The following is a 14,685-nucleotide window of genomic DNA, read 5'->3' on the forward strand; positions in this document are numbered from 1 at the left end:
TGCGGTCACGTACGAGTGGAAGTTTTGGAGGTGCATTTCGGCCGCTTTCATGCAGGATCTTGCACCGGTGAGCCTTGGGCGTAGCTCCCTTAGAAAGTGAACACATAGATGTACGAGTGCTGACTTTTAACTTGCACTATCAGAGTGAAAATGCTTTTACTGTACGCTCCGCGAGACGGGAAACGAAAGATCGTCTCAGAAGGAGAGATAGGCCTCGCAAATTTCTACTGAATCTGATAACGTATCATTATGAATTCCTTATGTTACACCTATGTTGTGCTATCGACCCACTGCTTGCTACTGCGAGTCGTACTTCGCTGCTACGAAGCCGTCTATCCAGATTGCGTACGTCGTTTGAAGTACACAGTGGCTTCGAGTACAACCTTCTTTGGCCTAGCCTGATACAGTAGACATACGGTCTCGCCTTTCCTCACTTCTTCTTTTCAATCTACCTGTCAATATTCAGAGATCATCAGTATATGCCCAAAGATCATCAATCACGCATGGATGCCAGGATCCTACACCTCTAAAGACGGTGCCAACATACCGTACATGCAAGGATACGAACAAGGACAAGGTGATCTCGTGGTGATCAGCTCAGACAAGAGGGCATTCTGCCTCAAGAGCTCCAAGCTTGCTGAAGCAAGGTGCGCTATACGGTACTTTGGCAGGACACGAAAGCTGATAATATCATCGTTCTTTTACAGTAAGGTATTTCGGTACATGTTTGAAGTAGGAGATTCGAAGAAAGATAAAGAGCTCAAGTTGGAAGATACATCGGCCGGGCTCAACCTTTTCTTCTCATTCATCTTTGAACGCGCGACTGATCTAAACGGTGTTCGATGGTCAGTCATTCAAGAACCCGGAGAGATCCTACTTCGTTATGAGGCATCTACATATGGATCAGGACTCTTGAGAAGGTACATCAAGTCTGGCGCATCAGGTGCCGACGTCTTCGAGCTCTTTCTCTTAGCCAGTAGATTCGACGAGGTCGCGATAGGTTTTTGGGTGATAGGTAACATAGGGGCTGCCTTGAGGTACAATTCCGTGGGATCGTTCTTTACGAGGGATGATTGGCCTCAAGATCTACTCAGGAAACTCTCAGCTACATGGGTTGGAGCTTACGCCAAAGCCCATGTCTCGTGTCAGTCGAAGTATGAGTACGGTTCAAGAGTTTACTGGCGTGAGGTCGCTTGTGGCTTTCTTGAAAACGTGCTTGCTGTGAGTTTTTGATGCAGCGGCGCGAATGGACCTTGAGCTGACACACTGTACGCATTCCAGTGAGAAAATATCATAAGCAAAACGAATAAAGATGGGACGGTTTGAGGGGGTTTGTCGAATGGTCGAGAATGTCTTTCATGCAGATGGTCAAATTAATTTCAGTGGTTCCATAGCTTGGACGTCCGCATGATATTCACTGGGCAGTGTGAAAATGACATTACATTCAATGGCTTCATGATCATCTCTACCAGGCTCAACTACATTCCCCCATTTATTCTTCATACTTCTCGAGTCTCACCCTGCCTGCAAAAGGTTTCAAGCCCGCAGCTATTCTCTGCCCACCTACCAAGGCCGTCCAATCCATCGTATCTCCACCGTGGGCTCGAGCAGATAACATGTGTTGTTGAGCTACGTCCATAGTGGGCATGGGGACGTTGTGCGATTCGGCGAGTTGACGGATGTTCCTGGAAGGGAGTAGGCTTTTCAGCCTATGATACTCACATGTGATCATGTACAGATCGACAGGACAAGAGAAATGGTCTGAGTATGGGTGTAGCTTTGTCATGTATATCCAGAAACGAAGCAGAAAAAGATGCGATCCACCCTTATAAGATATTTCGCCTGAGAACTAAAAGGAGCAACTGCAACTCACCTAGCATCGGTAATACCCCCACCCAAGTTGAAACCACCCTCACTATTAAACCTATTATTCGTAATTCTATCCGCATATCTAATGAGCGCAGGCGACTTGTGCTGATCCTTGATCAATTCCACTAATTTATCTGACCCTACACCCGATTGATCACATAATGTGAAACATTCAGCTAGGAGCTCGATGAATCCCAGTTCGAGGGCGTTCCCTACGAGCCTATGAGGATACGAATATATCAGTATAAGACGAAACTTGTGTGCGTCGCAAACTTGTACCTGAAGGGCTAGCTATTCTGTGCGATGTGAATACAAGACTCACTTGAAACTCATAGCTCGCTCGACGTTACTCCCCAGATCCATCACCTTCCTTCCAATAGCAGGAACAAGCGCATGAGCAGCATGTTTCTTAGCGAAGTAATCGCCCGAAATGGCCAAAATCAAATCGGCAGTCTCGGCCGCTCGGGGTACACCAAATACGGGACATGAGAGGAAGACTCGGTGGGCGGACGATCGAGCGAGGTCTTCCAGTCGACCGGCTGTTGTTGGGTAGATCTGGGAGGTGGTATATATACATTAGTAAGATTCTCTCAACGATACTAGCCAGGTAGGGAGGAGAGGAAGAGATTTTGTTTTTGGGTGAGATGAGATATGGGATGAAGGGACTTACGGTACTGGTATCGACGAAGATGGTGGTTCGTCCTCTACCTCCGGGCTTGATACCATCTCCCGTACCTTTTTGGGTCTACTCGTTTCGTCCATTTATTAGCCAATCTCTCGACAGTCCACATGAATACTAAAAGATGTTTACACACCTCTTGACCTTGGAACAGCTGAGCGTAGACAGCTTCGACCGCCTCGTCATTTGCTAAAGAGGTTACGACAAGATCTGCACTGTAAAGCCATAAAGAGCATTTCAGCTATCGCACACAACAGCTCCTATGAGACCAAACTCACGTCCTTCCGATCTCCTCCAAGTCCGTCACTACCTTGTACGAGCTCTCGGGCACTTCATGCTCTGCAGCGTATTTTAGGAACTTGTGCATCCCGTCTTCTTTCCTGTTGTACACCATCAATGGGGGCTATCAGTAGTCGATGGAATGTCAGCATTTGTAACGGGAGAAGATCCAAGTGAGAGCAAAACAGTAGGTGCAAAAAATGCTCGGATATACTCACCTGACCCTCCGAAGCCAGGTGTTTGGCCAGATTCGACGCCATCCTCTTACCCATCTCACCTAGACCGACGAAAGCGAGCTGGTCCTGTTTACGTGTCAATTGTCAACATCGAGCTTTATACAGTGTAATCCGCATTGAAAGACTAAAGCTTACATGAGCAGGTGTGGGGGTGGATGGTCTACATGACAGTATTCAACATCAGCATCTCTCATATCCTACATATAATTGGGTTAGATGAGGGTTAGAACCCACCTCGAGAAAGGGATAGGTTCGGCAGGTTCATTCCCCTCTTCCTTTGGAGGTTCATATGTCCCACCGTGCAGATCGATTGGATCTCCAATTCTTTCTACGGGGGGAGTCACTGGGTTCTCGTTGAAGTGAGCTTTGAGACCTGACATTGTGTGTTGTATCTTAGACGTGGTTTGAATATGAATGAGTGACAATGCGATGTGAGATGTGAGATTGTTTTTCTGTATCTGCTATAAGTGTATATACAAGCGAGGTTACTCTGTTCTATGGTGATGGGAAATGAAATATAATGACGTCCTCTTCTCTTCCGCACAGACACCCTCAGGGCCCCGATGCGGCAATTGCTGTACTCGGTTCCACGAGGTCTCCATGCATATGCCATGTGACATGTAATAAACGCATTGAGCCGTTTACCCCGCACTCTTCGTATGATGCATGTAGCAACACAACATAGCAAAAGACGTGTTCATGATATAACCTATGATTATATACCATACAACTCATATCATATAAACAATCATAACCCACCTCGACATGTCAGCACCAACAAGAGCAGCCCCACCACCACCACCACCAGCAGAAGTCAACGGGGATGATGATCAGGGTGCTTCAGCGAGTATGTCCAACTCTTGATTCTGTTATACGTGAATTACGCTTGGACCTACCCTCTGCTGATCTTGCGTCGTATGATAGACGAAAGACTGCTGGCAGCTGCCAAGCACGATAATGAAGAGATGTTTGAGAGTGCTTTGAGAGAAGTGAAAGATGTGAATTACGTTGATGGGTGAGCTACCCATACTTCTCCTTTCACAAGACAAGCAGGATATGGCATAGCTGATTGTTGAAAGTGTATTAGACTAGGTAACACAGGTGAGCTCAACGAGAGTGCAGTCAGTCACCTAGAAGATGTGCTTATAGGTCTAATCTACCATGTGTGATCTAGCTCTGCATTACGCGTGAGTATCCTCTCTTCCCTCCATGAACAAGCCACTCAACTGACCTAGGTGAGCCCACAGCATAATCCACGCATCAACATCGATACTTGAGCCTTTATTGGAACACGAGACATGCGATGTGGATATACGAAATAGGTTACAGGGAGACACACCTCTGCATATAGCAGTTAGGAATAGATGGGAGGATCACGAGGGGTTGAGGTTATTTCTGGGTGAGCTAGACTATCATAACGTTCTTGCATGTCAGCTAATCATATCATTCATACTTCTAGTCGGACACCTGTTAGAAGCAGGGGCAGATACGAAGTAGGTCTATCTCCTAGCCAGTACTGGATATCCAACTTGCAACGCAGATATCGAAGGAGCTGACCATCTCGAAGAATCAAAAATCGATATAACCAGAAACCCATAGATCTCCTACCGCCCCCTTCCAATGATCCAGAATCAGACGACGAGAAGATCAGAGCGGCGATAAGAAGGACAGAAGCTGAGGAGATGATTGCTGATAAGGGTGATATCGTCGAGGGTGCGTGGATAATCATCCGATTAGATGTTTTCTTCTCGATTCCTTACTGCAACCTTCCTCGCTCCTACCGATCCGACCCTGTTCCTTCTCGCCTTTCTCCTTTCTTGCCGCTTCTCTGCCTCTTGTATCCTTCCTTTCGCCTTTTGCACCCCGGTCCCGAAGTCACCACGTACCCTCTCTCCGTCTTACTAGCCTACTTCCAGCAAAGATCAAGAGCTGACGTGGACTTCATTCGACAGATGACGACGATATAATCGATGCAAACGATATTGCGTCGGATTCTGACTGATAGGATGGGAGTTATTCTCATGTACATATGATGTATTGTATTTACAGGATTACTGTCTTCGCAATGATCCTTATCTCCCTATTTCCTTTCTCTCGCTTCGAGGTTGCTGCTCACTAAAGTCAACACCACCAAAACTAACGAACAAGTCAGCAAGTCAACACATCTGTTAAAGAGATCGAGAACGAGAACACTTACGGGTATTGCACTCGTTATAAACTTGGCAGCTATGGCTGCCCAGTAGTCCTCTCGACGAATTCCTGAATCAGTCGCATGGTGGGCCTTCATATATGCCCAGACCCAATGTCCCGGCAAGTCCTCAATCAAATCGACGTCCCACTCATCGAGATCCCAGAAATTGGAGTTCCATTTGGCTTCGTCGGGATCGTATTTCCCGATCACCAAGATCAGTTTAGTAGCGGTGAAGACATCATTAACCATCGCAGCGATCTCGAAGAGGTGGAAGTGATGTTCCAGTCCGAATAAAGCGAGGGATCCAAGCATCTTGCGAATTACCTCGGGTGTATCGTAGGTTTCACATAACTTGACAGCTTTCGTGAAAGCCTCCCAATCGGACTTGGTGAGCTTGAAGGTCGGTTGAGTCTCAGCGAAGAGGAAAGAGAGGTAGATTGAGAGTGTCGAGCTGGTGTGATCCAATTTAGGGATGTCGTCTGATCCGCAAGTGGAGACCATCGATTCAAAGACCGAGCTGGAAGTATGGAAATATGAAGTGGATGATTGAGCTTCACACGTTTGCATGAAGAGATGACTCACCTTGAAGCCTTGAGTACCCCACTATCAACTCTGAGCGTGATATCATCTGAGCTGACGATGACGAGATCTTTGGTGAAGTCGTTGAACATTTCATGGTAAGTGTATCGTTTACCACTCTTACTGGTATAAGTGATCAACATGGTGGTTGATGTTGTTTGTACTGTACCGTTGTCGAGTAGATGAGTCGATGAGTAGATGAGTAAGGGGGAAAGGAAAGAAAGGAAAGAGTATGAATGAAAAGTGAAGAGCAGAGTATCATATTGAAATATGATGATATATGAGGACAGCTCGAACAGGAGGAACTTAGCACAGGACAGATCAATCTCACGTCAGCGCACAGACACTGCACACTGTAAAGCCGAGCGAGATCCAGGCTCAGTCTGGACTAGTGTATCATTTAGGACGCACAGACCCATCAATCATCAATCATCACTCAACGTATATAAACATATACAGTATATATAAACACACTCGAACATTCTCTGTGTTATTTCCATTCTCTTCTTCCTTGTTGAACATACAGTATATCATACATACAAGTTATACACCGACCCCCATCCTTCTTCCTTTTCCAACTCTCACTATCACTTTCTGAAACGAACACATTTTACCACATATACAACATATACAACATCGAGTCACACACTACACCATGTCACCCAACCCCATCCTAACCGACGATGTAATTCTCCTCATCGCTCAAAACCTACAATCACTAAACTACCACAAGACACTATCAAGCCTCTCTCAATCATCCAGAAACAACTATCAACTCCTCACTCCTCTCCTCTACCGACACATCATCTTAACAGATCATTCACTCCCCCACCTCTTCTCTCGAATTACCGATATCCCCCAAGAAGAGAAACACTTATTCTTCCAACCCATAAAGGAAGAAGAGGAAGACAACATCCTCCCTTCTTCCCTGAATCCTACAAGAAGACTCCGAGTCCAGCTCAATCTCATATTCAAACTCACGATCGATACCAACTTCGAAGACTTCGATTATGACACCCTTACGACAATCTCCAAATGCTTGTCATACTACTTCGCCGACCTACTGTTCCCCAATATCTCGAGATTGGTATTCACCGCCAAACATGGTACGAGTCGACGAATCGGGTTATTATCCTCCGACAGAGATACTCACCACCTCCTTCGAAATTTCTTGCCTGTCGCCTGTCAACCCAAATATATCTGCTGCGCCTTCAACGCCGATACGCCAGCATGTACACGAGACCTATTATTACCGTTGTTCACATTGAACAGCGCTCATCAAGAGACTATCAATATCCACGATGCCAGGATCGTCAGAATGCCACCAAGGTTAGATGGTGGCAGAATTAGGTTCGGGAAGGTGGAGTGTCCTGTCAGTGCGAATAATGGGAACTGCCCTTTACCGGATCATCCCAAAGGGTGCGAGAAGAGGGAAATGTTGATCAGGTTGGAAGAGTTGTATTATGATCACACTACTTCTCCTTTCAGTGTCTCCCAATGACATTGAAGAAAACAACAAGATCGGGCATCTCGCTCAGAAGAGTATCAAGGTAATCGAACGAACCAATCAAAGTGAAGGGCAAGACGAATTGACATACCATCAACTCTTTGAGGATGCGATGGAAAATAGCAATAACGATGATGGTCATCCCCACTTTCACACCTCCGTTCCAATGTCGGCGAACCTCCTCAGCTTCTTCCAATCCGTCGCTCAGAACGGTGCGGTGGGCATGGGTTTCGGTCCGAATGGTACGACGCTCTTTCCTGTCGGTGGTTTTGGTCCGAATAATGCGCCTGGAGGAAATGGAAATACAAGTGCGACTGGCAGTGCAAGTGCAAATGCCAACAACGGTGCAAACGGTATTGATATCAACACTGGATCGGCAGCTGCGACTAATGTAGGAAACGCCAATACTGCTCACACTGGAGGGAACGTCAATGGATTAAGTGGCGGATCGTACTCCCAAAACATGCCATTCATGCCTGGTGGATTGGGGCTAAATTTCGGTACACCAAATATCGGTTCTATCTTCAACAACAACAATTCTGCTACCACTACGACCAACATTGGAGGATCATCAACCAATCCCGGTGGTTCTGCCAATACCGGCAGAACATCGTCCACCTCTTTCACTTCGTTCTTCCAATCAATCACAACAGCAGGCACCAACGGTAACGGTAACGGAAATTCAACAACCTCAAATGGTACTGCTGGTAATCCTCAAAGCTCAGACGCACCTTCTCCCGCTGCTCATGCTCACAACACCCAACCTCATGACCACGGTCCTGCTCAAGGACCATCTAATCATGCCAATTTTGATCACACCACCACCCGGGACGAACCAGCTTCACGAGCTCACTTCGACGTTCATTTCGTTTATGGGGATACAGCGGATAGAGAGCCAGTATGTGAAGCTTGCGGGGGTGAATCCTTTGATCTTTGGTATTGACCTCGTATCAATCGTCAACTTTGTATGCTGACTTTGGGATCCGTATAGAACCGATTTGATCACGGAAACATAAACTTGGAGTTGCTTAGATGAACTGTTGCTTACAGGAAGATGATATCGTGAAAATGGATAGATATAGCTTTAGGATAATATTATATACAGATTACCGTAGGAGATACCATTGGCATGTTATATCTTCGATACGCTGTGCGAGGCATGCCTCATCGAAGATTCTTGCAATGCCCTGTTGCAATATGTCTATCCCGATCCACATCGATTATAAAGATTTCATCACAAAGCCCAAAAAACGAAAGAATAAAACCAGTCTTGTACAACAGCCAGGTCACTCCCATCCCAAGACAGAAACCGAACCAACTCAAGGCGGACCCTAGGCGGCTGTACTCTTCACTCTCTTGGGCTTGTACTGCCTAGCTGCCAATCTTTTCTCCGCGGTGGTCTGTCTCCTCACGATTGACCTCTTGAAAGCTCGAGCGGGACTATCGGGAGTACCGCATCCGCTGGTGGGTGCCTAGGTACGCCAGATCAGCAATCATTCCCACTGCCTACACTTAGACGTACGGTTCCAGATCGAGGGCCGAGAAGCTGAGAGAAAGAGAGTCAAGGGACTTACCTGTTGAGGACACGGGGTGGTATTCCCTAGGGGATTATCGGCACGAAGGGATCCGTCAGGGTTGAAGTAACAGTTCGAACCACCTGTATAGCTGAGTTGCGTATATTCTATATCAGTACTCAATGGCATTTCCTTGTGTACAGTACCGCACTCACCTGCAAATGTAATACCGGGTATCAGAGTATCGATCCTGATACACGGATTTACCATTGAACGTCTCTGTACCTCTTGTAGCTGGACATTCGGCTTTCAGGAAGAACAAGGGAATCAGACAAGTCAATACAGTAGAATGGACTATCGGATGAAGTTGGGAGGGGCAGACTCGGACATACAATAACAGGTCATTCCGTTTGACTGGAATGTTCGAGGGGCGAGTTGCGGTTGAGTCTCAGAGGGCGAGAAGGCCGCGGTAGAGCCGAGGGAGGCTAGAGTGGTCAAGATGAGGGCGAGGGAGAGGGAGCGCATCGTGTGTTTAGATGATCAGTGAGGGTATAGGTATAGCTGGTATCAGAGTAAAGAGCTGCAGGTCATAAGTAAAACTTCGGAGAAAGCCATCATCAATGTTCTTATATTGAATTGAAGCACTGAACATGAACCATCCCCCGGGCCCTATGTATTGTTTTGTTTACCTCAACGGGGCAACCACCACATCGAGGTGTAACACATGGTCACCCCTTACCGTAACAAACAGGAAACATCTCGGCATACATCGTGTCCAAGTACCGTATGTGCGTACTCTTTAGCAGCAGTTCGAGTTCCCAAATGATGCACCGTAACACCGGGACAGGGATAGGCACGGGGACATGCAATAATGGAATCGAATCATCTTAGAAATCCCGCTATGGCTCAGGAGCACGATCGCGGCCGAGTAGCAGTGACGGTATCCATATGCAGTGATGGACTGTACAAGGGGTATATCGGGGTGCCGATCTTTGTGAATGATCGTCCCGCCCTATCATGCACCCTGAGAGCACCTGTGATCGGGGATAAGACACGCTAAACCCATGAGTCGCACGATGCATTTCAAGAGGGAGGACATCTGTTGTAATCCACGGTACCTGAGTTTGGATGCATAACACACAAAGTCCGAGAATGTTGAAGATGAGCAACACTACAAGACTTCACCCTCGATGAGTGTCTTTGAGATCCTATGGAACTAATACGAGGACCAAAATATGTGGGGCTCAAGGTCAAGAATCAATCATCACACCTTGCACACACTTGTCGACAAGCTCCAGTCATCGTCCTTCCCATTAGGTATCATCTTGCGCAATCGGCTTCCACAATACTTCTCGATCTTATTATGGTCCTGGACTCTAGTTATTAGTACACGCCCTCGGACTTCCGCGGAACAACAATATACCGTATCAGGTGCTTGCGATGCTCCCAATGGAAGCGTTGCTGTGCTCATCCTCACCCTCGAAATCCCAGATCTGATTATAATCTATATATGACATGGCAACAGAAACCCAAAAATTAGAGAAAGAAACCACACCAATCTATCGACAAAGCTCCAAGACTGCAAGACCGAACGTCCTATTGTCCACCCGAGGTCTAATCAACGCAGACCGGACCGACATCTTATCTACCCGCTCGATCTAAGCGAACTTTGATGCCATCCTCGCCCTCTTGGCCTTCTTAGGGTTGTACTGCCTAGCCGCCAGACGCTTCTCCGCGGTTGTTCGTTTCCTGATGGTGGATCTCTTGAACGCTCGAGAGGGAGTTTCAGGTGTGCCACAGCCACTACTTGGGGCCTACAATCGTTATCCAATACAGTCAGTCATGGTCAGGAGGTATACTCTAGATTCATCAATCGCCAACCATTGTCGTCAGAGTAAACCAAGACTCACCTGACCCGGACAGGGGGTAGTGTTCACTCCGTTCGTATGGTCGTTGTTCAAACTCCCATCATCGTTGTACCAGCAGTTCGAACCATCACTATAGCTGTTGGTGAAGTGCACAATCAGAGTCAGAATCAGATCGATCCGAATCGAATTGAATCATTGTTGTGATGAACATCCTTGCACCAGTGCATGGATCACTAATCAACACCGGCAAAAACTCACTTGCAAGTATAATACTCTTCATCCGAATACCTATCCGAATAGAACCCTCGAGACGAGAAGGTAGCTGATCCTCTTGTAGCAGGGCATTCGGCTAGATATTTTGGTTTTGGGATAAGTGATACGCTGTACCCACGAGAACGAATAGGGTTAGATCAAAACACTCACAATAACATGTCATCCCCATCGACTGGAACGTTCGGGGAGCGAGTTGAGGTTGGGTCTCGGTAGGTGTCCAGGCGGTTATGGAGCTGAGGGTGGATAACGTCGCTAGGATGGAGCAGAGGGCGAAGGATCGCATCGTGCTTGCTGAGGGAGGATATGGTATACGTCCGGTTGAATATGGGGTTGGTAGATGCTTGTTATTAGAGAGTTGGAAGTAAGAGTATATATAGCGTACAATGTATTTACTAGACAAATGTATATGCCCACTCAGCGCATGTGACGTCCTTATATGTTAACGAGCACTGCATCTCTCCAGTACGAGTACGATAGCTAGCCTTGTTCAATTGTTTGTTTATTTGTCTGTATGTTCACTTCATCATACTCGTAAAAACAATCCCCTAAGCCACCAGAAATCCGCACCAAGCACCACCACATTTGGTGAGATACCGTAATGTAATGACATACTGGACACAGCAGCAGCAAGGTGTAGAGCAAGAACTCTGAGACAGAAACTCACTTGGATTTCACACCATGTATCGGGACATGTGTGTAACTCTAATCACCTTTAGCCATGAGTCAAGACGTCGATCATCTCCGGGTGACAATCCGTCCCTCCTTTTGCCCTGAGATGTCAATCCTGTTGCTGACCCGGGGTAAGTCACCTACAGTAGCTAATGACGATGCCGTAAGACAGAAAAGTCAAAACAAGGTTGTTCCGGAAGCACCGTGAACGGAACGTCAGTCGCGTCCCAAGTATTCCTGTTTACTCATCCAAGGCATGTCGTGCGCTGCTCGTGGTGTACTCGTACTCGTACTGTGCAGGTTCAGTATCCGAATCTCAAAAGTATAGCTGGCAGTTCACGTGTATCTGAATGACTTGCTATGTCATAAAAGTACCACCCACCTTCGGCTACAGATTTATATCAACGTTGTCTGCAACACCTCCTGCTCTTCCTGGAAGTCCGACACACAAAATGAAGAAGCGAAGTCGGATCCAAGATTCTCTAGGCTTCCAGGCGATGGGCCTGTTATGTTCTTTTACGATGTATGGTTATTTGCAGGAGAAGATCATGTCGGGCACTTATGGTATGTCCCATCCTGTTTCGAGTAGTACTTGATCCCATTACATCTCAGTCGCTCGCAAGCACACATCTGACCATCTGGTATTTTGTATAACCCAATAGGTCCGCACAAGTTCCGTTCCACCGTCATTCTCGTAGCGTTCAACCGCCTCGCCGGAATACTCGTAGCGATCTACATGCAATCCTACCATCTTGGCAACTCCCTTAGACCGCGACATCCCATCTGGGCCTATGCTTCAGTCTCGCTCTCCAACTTTCTTTCCACACTGTGTCAATACGAGGCACTAAAATATGTGAACTTCACCACGCAGACACTTGGGAAATGCTCAAAAATGATTCCTGTGCTTTTGCTTGGCGTGTTGGTATATGGGAAGAAATACTCGTGGAGGAATTACGCGGCGGTCGGGTTGGTCACGATAGGCACAACGGTGTATATGGTGACTACTGTGAGTGGATCTGTTGTTAATGCTAGCAAGAACCAGTCACTCTCGAAGGATGAGCTGAAAGCGACGGAATTATGTGCTGTGGTAGAATATCAAATCGTCAGACAACAAATTCTCAACGGTCCGAGGGATAGGCCTGTTGGTTGGGTATCTCCTATTCGACGCTTTGGCAAGCACGACTGAGGCGAGGTTGTTCCAAAGGGGGAATGAAAGATCGAGAGCAAAGGACAAATCGAGCAAGGATACTTCGGCGGGGTTCTCGAAAGATGAAATGGTTTACGATCAGATGTTGTGGACTAATATCTGTTCTTTGGGTGTATCTGGTTTCGGTGAGTCATACTTAACCCTTCATTCAGCGTTTTTTTTTTTTTGTTTTTTTTTTTCCCTTTCCGCTGTCTTCTCGCTGACCGACGCTAAACCACCGACTCCAGTCATATCAACAGACAAGAGACGATCCTTATCCTCGTTCCTCCAGATCGCCTTCTCTCCTTACGGACCACGTCTCCTCCTGGACATTGCCCTCCTTTCCCTTTCAGCATCAATCGGTCTCATATTCCTGCTTACGGTGATCGCGACGTTCGGCGCATTGACCTGTAGTACTCTTATGACCAGTCGTCAATTCCTATCTATCGTACTCAATGGAGTGGCGTTCAGAAATGGCAGGAACGTAGGCACGCTGGGCTGGATCGGAATAGGGTACGTTGCGAGCGGTGTGCAGCTGGAGTTGTCGAACAAGAAAAAGGTGAAGCAGGAAAAAGAGGACATGCCTTTATCTCCTACAAAGCATGGCAAGGGCAAGGAAAGTAGTGCGTCGACCTGAGCCATATCCCATATCAAGGTGTTATTACTGATTTCGTCAACCAGATACTGGAACTCTCGCCAGGTACCTTTTTCTCCCTATAGTCGGAGGTATACTGGCGCACATCACGTCCATCATCCTTATTCCTTCCCATATTGCCATTCAATCGAGATCCGCAGAGCTCTTTCCAACAAGTCCAATCTTCACTTATGGCAATCAGACATATACTCGATCGCAGATACAGCATCTCAGCGCAACCACCAATTGTCCAGAACCACCAAAACGGTAAGCAAAGATTTGATCTTCTCACCAAGCTTGAGTGCTAAATTTGTTGGATCTCGTACACAGGTCCTTCTATCCATTCGAAATACCCAGAACCGCACTGGCTTCTTTCCCCAGATCAGGCAACACCTTCACTCGCGAGCTGGTCGAACACAGTACTGGGTATTTCACCACCGATGTATTCTGTAACTCGCCTCATTGGTACAAGTTCCATCAAGAATACTTTGAAGAGGCATGCGAACATCCTGAGAACAATCTTCTAGTAAAGACACATGCACCAGTGAGCTTTTCTGTGTCTTTTCTGCGAAAGTGCATACAACTCACATTCACCTGTCTTGTCTATCGGTCTCAGGAATTCACCTCATACGGCGATGACGATGCCGAGTGGTTGCCCCTAGTAGAGGAATTCGAACGTATCGTCCAAGTGGTCCGTAATCCATTGGACTCATTATGGTCATTCTGGCATTTCCTCCGAAACGATCTCAACCACACTTCCCGAATTGCAGGCATCGATCTCTTAGGCCTACATCACTTGTCCGAGTTAGATCTGATGGCTCACGCATGGGTGCAACACACGGAGTACTGGATGAACTTGGACAAACCCAGAGTAATGGTGCGGTACGAAGATTTCAGGGGTCCAGATCAGATACAGCATCTCTCAAGGGTATTGACGACTCTCCTCCCCGATGATCAGTTACCGGAAATGGAGAGGTTGATATGTGCGGATGATGATAGGAAGATTGCCTATCAATCGAGGAAGGCGAGGAATTTCTACTCGTGGGATCATTATGACCCGGAGTTGAGACAGCTCATTCTGGAGGCGGTCAAGGGACCATGGTGTGCGCTGGGCTATGAGGATCTGTTAAGGAAGGAACGTGGAATAAAGGGTGTAGATTGTGATTGATCTTCATATGTAATAGCTACGCTGTATCATCCA

The 14,685-nt window shown here is 47.0% G+C and overlaps 9 protein-coding genes across 9 annotated transcripts; 5 read left to right on the plus strand and 4 right to left on the minus strand.

Annotated features, from left to right (window-relative positions):
- Positions 1–507: 507 nt before the first annotated feature.
- I302_101772 (uncharacterized protein) lies at positions 508–1,233 on the plus strand (the record flags this gene model as incomplete). Its single annotated transcript, XM_019187153.1, has 2 exons — positions 508–647; positions 708–1,233. The coding sequence occupies 2 exons, from the start codon at positions 508–510 to the stop codon at positions 1,231–1,233; spliced, it is 666 nt and encodes a 221-aa protein (XP_019050031.1).
- Positions 1,234–1,492: 259 nt separating this feature from the next.
- On the minus strand, positions 1,493–3,443 carry I302_101773 (uncharacterized protein; the record flags this gene model as incomplete). Its single annotated transcript, XM_019187154.1, has 9 exons — positions 1,493–1,685; positions 1,874–2,089; positions 2,192–2,424; positions 2,540–2,614; positions 2,685–2,763; positions 2,827–2,951; positions 3,046–3,129; positions 3,199–3,223; positions 3,298–3,443. The coding sequence occupies 9 exons, from the start codon at positions 3,441–3,443 to the stop codon at positions 1,493–1,495; spliced, it is 1,176 nt and encodes a 391-aa protein (XP_019050032.1).
- A 385-nt stretch (positions 3,444–3,828) lies between these two features.
- I302_101774 (uncharacterized protein) lies at positions 3,829–5,065 on the plus strand (the record flags this gene model as incomplete). The annotated part of the gene is made up of 8 exons (XM_019187155.1): positions 3,829–3,910; positions 3,988–4,078; positions 4,151–4,164; positions 4,238–4,250; positions 4,311–4,462; positions 4,523–4,556; positions 4,631–4,776; positions 5,016–5,065. 8 exons carry the CDS (start codon positions 3,829–3,831, stop codon positions 5,063–5,065), a joined length of 582 nt encoding a protein of 193 aa, XP_019050033.1.
- Positions 5,066–5,184: 119 nt separating this feature from the next.
- I302_101775 (uncharacterized protein) lies at positions 5,185–5,976 on the minus strand (the record flags this gene model as incomplete). The annotated part of the gene is made up of 3 exons (XM_019187156.1): positions 5,185–5,199; positions 5,261–5,771; positions 5,837–5,976. The coding sequence occupies 3 exons, from the start codon at positions 5,974–5,976 to the stop codon at positions 5,185–5,187; spliced, it is 666 nt and encodes a 221-aa protein (XP_019050034.1).
- A 512-nt stretch (positions 5,977–6,488) lies between these two features.
- I302_101776 (uncharacterized protein) lies at positions 6,489–7,334 on the plus strand (the record flags this gene model as incomplete). The annotated part of the gene is made up of 1 exon (XM_019187157.1): positions 6,489–7,334. One exon carries the CDS (start codon positions 6,489–6,491, stop codon positions 7,332–7,334), a length of 846 nt encoding a protein of 281 aa, XP_019050035.1.
- A 172-nt stretch (positions 7,335–7,506) lies between these two features.
- On the plus strand, positions 7,507–8,283 carry I302_101777 (uncharacterized protein; the record flags this gene model as incomplete). The annotated part of the gene is made up of 1 exon (XM_019187158.1): positions 7,507–8,283. The coding sequence occupies one exon, from the start codon at positions 7,507–7,509 to the stop codon at positions 8,281–8,283; it is 777 nt and encodes a 258-aa protein (XP_019050036.1).
- A 388-nt stretch (positions 8,284–8,671) lies between these two features.
- Positions 8,672–9,379, minus strand: I302_101778 (uncharacterized protein; the record flags this gene model as incomplete). The annotated part of the gene is made up of 4 exons (XM_019187159.1): positions 8,672–8,812; positions 8,915–9,005; positions 9,070–9,160; positions 9,247–9,379. 4 exons carry the CDS (start codon positions 9,377–9,379, stop codon positions 8,672–8,674), a joined length of 456 nt encoding a protein of 151 aa, XP_019050037.1.
- A 1,133-nt stretch (positions 9,380–10,512) lies between these two features.
- Positions 10,513–11,278, minus strand: I302_101779 (uncharacterized protein; the record flags this gene model as incomplete). Its single annotated transcript, XM_019187160.1, has 4 exons — positions 10,513–10,668; positions 10,765–10,858; positions 10,981–11,071; positions 11,146–11,278. 4 exons carry the CDS (start codon positions 11,276–11,278, stop codon positions 10,513–10,515), a joined length of 474 nt encoding a protein of 157 aa, XP_019050038.1.
- An 838-nt stretch (positions 11,279–12,116) lies between these two features.
- I302_101780 (uncharacterized protein) lies at positions 12,117–14,652 on the plus strand (the record flags this gene model as incomplete). Its single annotated transcript, XM_065869352.1, has 7 exons — positions 12,117–12,228; positions 12,327–12,670; positions 12,756–12,996; positions 13,099–13,473; positions 13,532–13,751; positions 13,815–14,028; positions 14,101–14,652. 7 exons carry the CDS (start codon positions 12,117–12,119, stop codon positions 14,650–14,652), a joined length of 2,058 nt encoding a protein of 685 aa, XP_065725424.1.
- Between the last annotated feature and the right edge of the window lie 33 nt (positions 14,653–14,685).

Source organism: Kwoniella bestiolae, chromosome 1, assembly GCF_000512585.2.
Source record: "Kwoniella bestiolae CBS 10118 chromosome 1, complete sequence".
Taxonomy (NCBI): Eukaryota; Fungi; Basidiomycota; class Tremellomycetes; order Tremellales; family Cryptococcaceae; genus Kwoniella; species Kwoniella bestiolae.